The sequence below is a fragment of the Lipotes vexillifer genome, unplaced genomic scaffold, assembly GCF_000442215.2.
Source record: "Lipotes vexillifer unplaced genomic scaffold, Lipotes_vexillifer_v1.1 scaffold317, whole genome shotgun sequence".
NCBI classification, from domain to species: Eukaryota; Metazoa; Chordata; class Mammalia; order Artiodactyla; family Lipotidae; genus Lipotes; species Lipotes vexillifer.
Window position 1 is genome coordinate 2,605,828 of NW_006782029.1, and position 7,463 is coordinate 2,613,290.

Sequence of the window (7,463 nt, forward strand, 5' to 3'; positions counted from 1 at the left end):
GAACTGGCCCAGTCCCCCCTTCAAGGTAGGGGGCCGGGGGGGGGGGGCGGTTCATTTCCGAGGCTGCCCAGACGTCTGCTTTGGGACTTCCGCGGTACGATGAAAACTGGGCACATGGGGAGGTGATGATGCTGGAATATACTGATCCCTCAGCCGTCTGATGCTGTCATGTGGGCTGAGGGAGGGGAAGGTAGGAATGCAGAAACCTTTGGGGCCAGGCTTCTGGTTTCATGGGAAAACAGTGATAAGAATTGCAGTCAAGTGCTGTAAACATTTGTGATTCAATTTAGTAACCTTTGCCAATGCTATTCTAAGGAAAATAAATATTTTCCTCATTTGTCTTATCTTGTATAACATACATTCTATGATTATGAACTCAACTGTAGAAGACTTGTAGAGTGGGGAACCTTCTATTAGTACAATTTGATGTTCTGAGAAGATAAGAAGGATGGTTTTTAGTTCTCATACAGTTACAGCACATGCGTCCATTGCATTAACAGTGGCTATTGATAAAATAATTTTTCTTTAACACCCAAAGAGAAGGTTGGGTTCTGAATTCCAGGGTGGGTTTGTAGATTATTCTGCTGCTTGAATTTTTTTTTTTAACTACTTTCAAATGACTTGAAATTAGTACTTAATCTACCCCAGCTGTGTATGGGTTACTTTTTTTTTAATGTTTAATGGCTGACGGTCACATTTATATTTTGTGTACATTTTTGCTTAAATCTATAAATACATGCTCTCAAACTTTCCAAGTTCCCTGATTGGTCTGATAAGCTTTTTAACCCTTCTAGAGTTTCAGATTTGAACAAAAGACTATAGACCTATATAATTCTTAATTGGGGATAAGTTGCATTTCTTGCATTTCTATCTCAGTGCGTAATGGGTCGGGGAGCAGGGTTTGAGTGGCTTAGCCTAAGACATATCCTAGTATTTCGACAGCATTTTTCTTCAGCTTTCTTCTCTGTAACTGAAAATTGTTCAGCCTGCCACTTACCAATTATTTGGGGCTAATTGCCTGAATGGTGGTGTTAAATCTATTAGCTGACTTTCCCATCCTTTCCTGAACACCAGCTCTGAACCACTGTGGAGCAGTTTGTCTAATAAAGCTATTAAAGCACAAGTTGGGCCCAAATAGTGCGTCTCGCAGGAGAGCGAGACAGATGTTTGGTCAGGGTTGGGACCCCTTCACCAGGAAAGCCAACCAGTGAGTCGAGGATACTAGGCTTTTGGGCGGGGTCTTACCTTGGGGTGTCATTGGCATTCCTAATTTCACACTGTCCTTTATTTTGACCTTTGAAAGACTTGTGAGGGAAGGTGGTTTACTGGAGAATTCCATCGAAGTGGATTATTTTAGTGTTCTAGAGGGAGAGAGTGATATCTATGAATTTTTAACCCGGCATAAAGGCACTCCAGGGCCCACAGCGTTTCACCCTAATTGCATTCCCAGGCCAGTTGAAAGCTCTCAGTCTTTGGCCTTTTGCCTTGTAATGCAGCTGAGGCTTGTGATTATGATACCATGATGCATGTCCTGTCACGGTTTACTGCTTAATTAATTCCTATTGTAAAACATAGAACTATTGAGGACTAACGCTATTCTCCACCTTGAGCACTGGTCATCTTGTGGGCTGCATTCCACAGAGTCTGTGTATTAGCCACACAGACCCCAGCACCTGAGACAGGATTTCTGGTGAGCTCAGGATCCCATCCCAGGTCTTTTCCTATTAAATGCATCCTGTCAAAATATCTGGCCTGACACTTTTCTTTGGCTCACAAAAGGTGGTTAATATCTTTGTTTTATTCTGGGGACATGCAGTGCTGGCACCCAGCATCTAGATTAATGAACAGAAAGCGCTGGATCAAGAGAGGCTGTGTTCTTAAGGCCCTTTTCCATAAGGTAAAAGTATAGTACAGTAGACACAGTCAAAACCAGAGATGTTCGTACCTCGGACTGACTAATAATTGGATTCTTCTTTAAACCACATGTTCCACATTTATTTGGAAAGGGAGATTGAACACTTCTAAACACTTCTAAACTGCCTTGGAGTTCCAGCTCTGAGTCTGCATTTGCATCCTCCTCAGGAGAAAAACAAAAAAACCTCTGAGGAGAACCAGGGCTTTCTTAGAGGATGGTTCAGCAATTTAGGTAACAGCTATTATACATTTAGAATTTTCTTCAGGGAGTAGGGGAAAAAATGGTATATCAGAGTGTTCTAACAACATGGAAAACTCTCCCTGAGAAGTGTTTTGCCGAAAGTGATTTTTCTCCAGGATGCCTCTTAACCCAGGGTAGGGCACACGTTGTCACACAGTAGACAGGGCTTCCCCAGCCATAGCTGGGGCCATTCTCCAGGAAGTCCTAACTTACCCCAGACCTGACTCCCCACCAGACAGAAGCAGTTAAAGCAAAGCTTGTTCATTACTTCCCACTCAGCAAAGAGGCTGCTTCGGGTGGAAAGAATACTGTTTTGTTTTGGTTTTTTAACATAAAAAATATAAAAAGGCATAATCAGACTACAATGCATCTCCCTTTTAATAATTTTTATGACTTTTATAACCAGGATTGGGGGAGGGAGCTACAGACTTAACAAGTGGAGATTACCCTGTTTAAAAAAAAAAAAAAAGGCCCGCGTGGTACCCCCTCCAAAGCTGACGTGGCAGGAAATAATCCATCACAGATGTTTTCACAACAACCATCATCTGAAGTATGAGTTAAGCAGTATACATACGCCTCCTTTTCCACTACCTATAATATACCATGTGCCCTTGCCTGCTTTCCTTATCTGCACTCAGTCTGTCTTTTATTATTGCTATTATTTTGGAGTTGGATTCATCATTGCAGTACGATGCAGGGTAACGACACCAAGGTAGAGCCACGGTGCATCAGCAGAGCGGGGATTCCTGTAGACAGGCAGCGTGGCATCCTTCAGGGACCAGCAGGGTGGTGCTTTTAGGCTTTGTGACTGTGTCATTGCAATGAAGCATGTTAACGCAGTGTTTCTGATGTTCTGACTCTTTCAGGATTCATGGGAAGGCACCCACATTTATTTTTCTTTATGAAGTCTTTACTTAATTGAGGGTGTAGGTTCATGCTCTAATAATTCAAATCATTAATGCCGTTCCCATTGGAAATAGTCCTGAACGCCCCATCTGTTGCCACCGCTACTACTTTAAGGCTGTCTCTGCCTCCGCCTTGATGCATTCTTATAAGCTCCCATAAAAATGCAGGGATCATTTAGTGAGATTGCTAAGATCCCCTTCATTTCTTTGCGTGTTGTGGCTGCAGGCGGGCTGGCAGGTGTTGGTTGTGGAGGAGACGAGAGGGCTGTGATTGAATCCCCGGAACCTACAAGGTAGTACAGTGCACGTGAGATGACGGGGCCGAATATCCTAGTGGGCAAATGTGTTTATTTGCTTTAAAACCAAGTGGCCTTTTCTAGAAGGTATTTTTTATTACTCTGTCTTCTGCCTATTGCTAAGTAATTAGTGAGCAACTATATCGAGTCACAGAAATTTATTTTTTTAAAGGGGTGAGTTACCTGTCATTTTCAAGGGAAAATGGAGGGCTGTACTTCTTTATCCCCACATTGTGGTTTTAGTTTGTCATTTCAACCACTTTACTTCAGCTACTGTTCTCCCTGCTTTCTTCCCTCCCTCCTGCAGACTTTTATTATAATTTTTTTTTAATTTCAAGGAGGTCTTTTCTGAGCTTTAGCTTCTGGCATTTTCCCTGCTTCATTTGTTTTAGTGCTAATGAAATGGCTAACAGTCAATGAGGGGCAGAGGAAAAAGCACTGGGTCTGAAAATTCATGTGCTATATAGTTACCTCCTAGATAATTAAGGATAAGTTTATGTTTACATGGTAATCATAACCATGTTGCCCTCATCTGTGTAGCAATTTGCAGTTTATAAAGAAGCTTCATGTCCCGTATATTATTTGATCCTCTGAACAACATTGTATGATAGGTAGAACAGGTGGCATTGTCCCCATTTTACAGATGAGGAGACTGAGGCCCAGGGGTTATTGTGTTCTGTCCAATGCCATTCAAATAGTGAGCAGAGTCAGAATTTGATATGCCAAATTCAGGATTCTCTGTTCTGAGTGCTTGGTCATTTACCTACTGACCAGCTAGTTGAGGAGAGGATTCACACTCTGGAATAATTGTCATTTGCTTCCATTGTATAAATTGAAAGGCTATTTGTTTTCATCCCGAAAGAGCTCTCTGAAGAGGCTGTTTGTTTCTATACTGAAGTTTACACATTTTCACTCCGTCTATAGTGTTTCTACACAATGTAGCAAAAAAGATAATTTACTCTGGAAAGTACTTTTAATTCAATCGATGTTAAATATGTATTATAGTAAGCATTTGATTGCCTTGAAAGTCTTCTGTTTGTGGACAGAGCTGTGTATGCGTGTTTCTCTACGTATATAGATGTGTGTGGCTGACTTATCTGAAGCTCTGTTTTAACTATTTACTAATAAAGCAAATGAGGGTTCATTTTAGATCTTTTAGTGTTAATAATAAGATCTAGCTTGATAAATTCTTACGTGAATGTCACACTTTAACCATTACTGGGAATACCCCTTCTGATATTCTCTTGATGCGTGTGATAGAACGCTGAGTCCAGTGGTTCAAGCAAGTAAGGCTCCCTATCCGCCCTAAATCCCCCCCTTCCCCGCCACCCCATATAATAATAGGCCTGGAGGTAAGTGATTCATGGTCAGTGTGGTGGAAAAGATGCTACTGAGGACATAGACTCCTCGCCTTCCTGCTCTGCCATCTTTCACATCTTGCATTCATCCGCTTGAGGGGACAACAACTGCTGCACTTCCAGGATGGCATCTTCTTTCCAGACAGGAAGGAGGAGCAGAGGGCAAAAGCCTCATGCCCATTGTCCATACCCTTTCGAAAATTTTCCTAAAAGGCCAGTGACTTCTGACAAATAAACTGTAAATAGCAGTGTCTGCCCAGTGCTGCAAGTGGGTCTCGGAGGCAAGTATTTCGCTGGGCATATTGCCACTCCCAGAAAATCAAGCTTCTGCTAGTAAAGAAGAAGGGATAAATGGATATTAGGTAGGCAGTTCGCTGTGTCTGTCATGATTTTGCAATGGGAGTAACTGATTTTGTTATTAAACCCATAGTTATATCTGTAAAAAAATAGTTCCAGAGGTTGAATAAGGCAATAATAGCTCAGTCTGGAGTTGCGCAATTAATTGGATTGAGGTTCACTATGTCTTATGTTTCTGCGTCAAATATGTCAGGAATAGGGAGCACATTTTCTGTTGAGAGCCACTGACCCATAGGGAATAGTTCACAACTTTACTGTTTTTTTAAAAGAAAACTAATTGTAAGAAGAAAAGGTCAAAAGTTTCCATTCTGCTTTTTCAACTGGAAGTTAGGTAATCTAAAACTTCATTGAATAAATAATAGGCTGAATAATTAAAATTATTCCTTTTAAGATGATTGTACTAAAGAGAACAGAAGCATGTGATAGAAAAGGAGTACCAGACAACTAAAAATAAGCGAAATGGTTTGCCAGTTGGTTTCTCTGTGCAAATACTTTTTCTTTCATCTTGATGCGGATTTTCCTCTCTCCCCGACAAAGCTTACTAAAATCAACCCCCCTCCATCCCAATTTACTCACAACAAACATACCTAGAACCCATACTATCCAGGCATAGCATCTATTTCTGTCAAAATTATTAGTAAAATAGGAATAGAAAGACATGTAACATGATAAAAGATTCTTTCAAACCCATAACCAACATCACTGTTAATGTTGAAACCTTAGAGGCATCCTCCCGAAAGCCAGGCAAGACCAATAGTGCCTCTGTCACCACTTTTGTTTATCATATTTCTGGAAGTTGGAGCCAATTCAAGAAATGAGGTATAACTATTCCCAAATGGGGAGGCAAAGGCATCCTTTCTTTCTGCAGATGATACTTACCCAGATACTCAAGTGCATCAACTGAATGTGACTAATGGAATGAATATAGATTTTTATTTATTTTTTGTCAAAGCATAACAAAATGTACAGCTAGATGAATTTTAACAAAGTGAATGCATCTTTTGTAACGAGCCCCCAAATCAAGCAGCAAAACAGTTCCAGCACCCCAGAAGGCTTCCTTGAGCCCCTTTCTAGTCACTACCCATGATCTTCAGGAGGTGGAAATGTAGACGGTTTTATTCTTTTTCCTTGTGGGTTCTTGAGTTTTCTAAACTTTCAACAGTAATATAATCAGAAAGAAAAATGATCATTATATATATGTGTGTGTCTGCGTGTACGTACTTTTTCTATAAGGAGTTCTGTTATTTCCAGGCTGGAATTTCCTTTCATCTATTAAGTACAGCCACTGTCCATTGAGTCGGTAACTAATTTTTAAAAGGGGTCTTGAAATTCTGTCTCCCGCTAGCTACCCATTCTCACTCCCACCCCTATAGTAAAATGGTCTGTTGATGACTTGGAAGTAGGAATCAGTTTAAAGACTATGAACGAGAACATGTAGTCTGCTCTCATTGAGAAATTCAGAGGGTTAATTAATATTCCTTTGACCTACCAAATTGGCTAAGAAGTAGGTTGGTGGCATTACCAGTATAGGACCTTCCTGCTATAAATGAGACTATTAATCACTTGGTTCCATATTTGACTCCCTCCATCTCTCTCTCTTTTTGCCTTTTGATGTCTGTTGCTTATTGCCTAAACTTTCTCTTATTTACTCCTCTAGATTGTGAACCTTATAGAAGAAACTGGACACTTTCATATCACAAACACAACATTTGATTTTGACCTTTGCTCGCTGGACAAAACCACAGTCCGTAAACTACAGAGTTACCTGGAAACATCTGGAACATCCTGAGGCTACAATAACTGGATGCATCAAAAACTCTGGTTTTTTTTTTGTTTTGGTTTTTTTTTTTTTGGTTGTGATTTTTTTTCTTGTTTGTTTATATGGAAACACTCAGAATGATGCAACCAAAAGGGAAAAAATAAAAAGCAAACAACCTTCAGCTTTATTTTTCTTTAAAGCCAGTCATCATCTCTTGATAAAGGAGAGGTTAAGCAAACCAGCCTCAGCGGACCACTCTTCTCTCCAAGGAAATCCCCGGGAAGAGTTAGCCTGGATAGCCTTGAAAACAAACAGATCAAATACAACACGAGAAAACTTAAAGAATGTGTATGGTATCATGTATCTCTCTCTGTGGTGGTTCATTCCACAGGACGAATGCATATTCAACACACTGCCTTATTACATAACTGATCTATTTATTATCGCATACAGATATTCTAGAGTCGTTGAGGGAATGACACCACAAGACATTCTAAGTACTCGGTCCCGTGGATGCTCTTTCAATGCAGCGCCCTTGCCATCCCAAGCCCAGTGACCTTACTCGTATACCGTGCCACTCTCCACCAACTTTTTCCAAGTCCCTTAACTCGTTGCAGTCTGTATTTTCCACCT

The 7,463-nt window shown here is 40.7% G+C and overlaps 1 protein-coding gene across 1 annotated transcript in view; it reads left to right on the forward strand.

The window, feature by feature from the left end:
* The window catches only part of MLLT3 (MLLT3 super elongation complex subunit), a 260,606-nt gene extending 253,598 nt beyond the window's left edge, over positions 1 to 7,008 (forward strand). The window contains exon 11 of the mRNA XM_007454954.1: positions 6,729 to 7,008. Coding sequence (XP_007455016.1) covers positions 6,729 to 6,860 — 132 coding nt within the window. The 3' untranslated portion in view covers positions 6,861 to 7,008. The remainder of the gene's footprint in view (positions 1 to 6,728) is intronic.
* Positions 7,009 to 7,463: the final 455 nt, after the last annotated feature.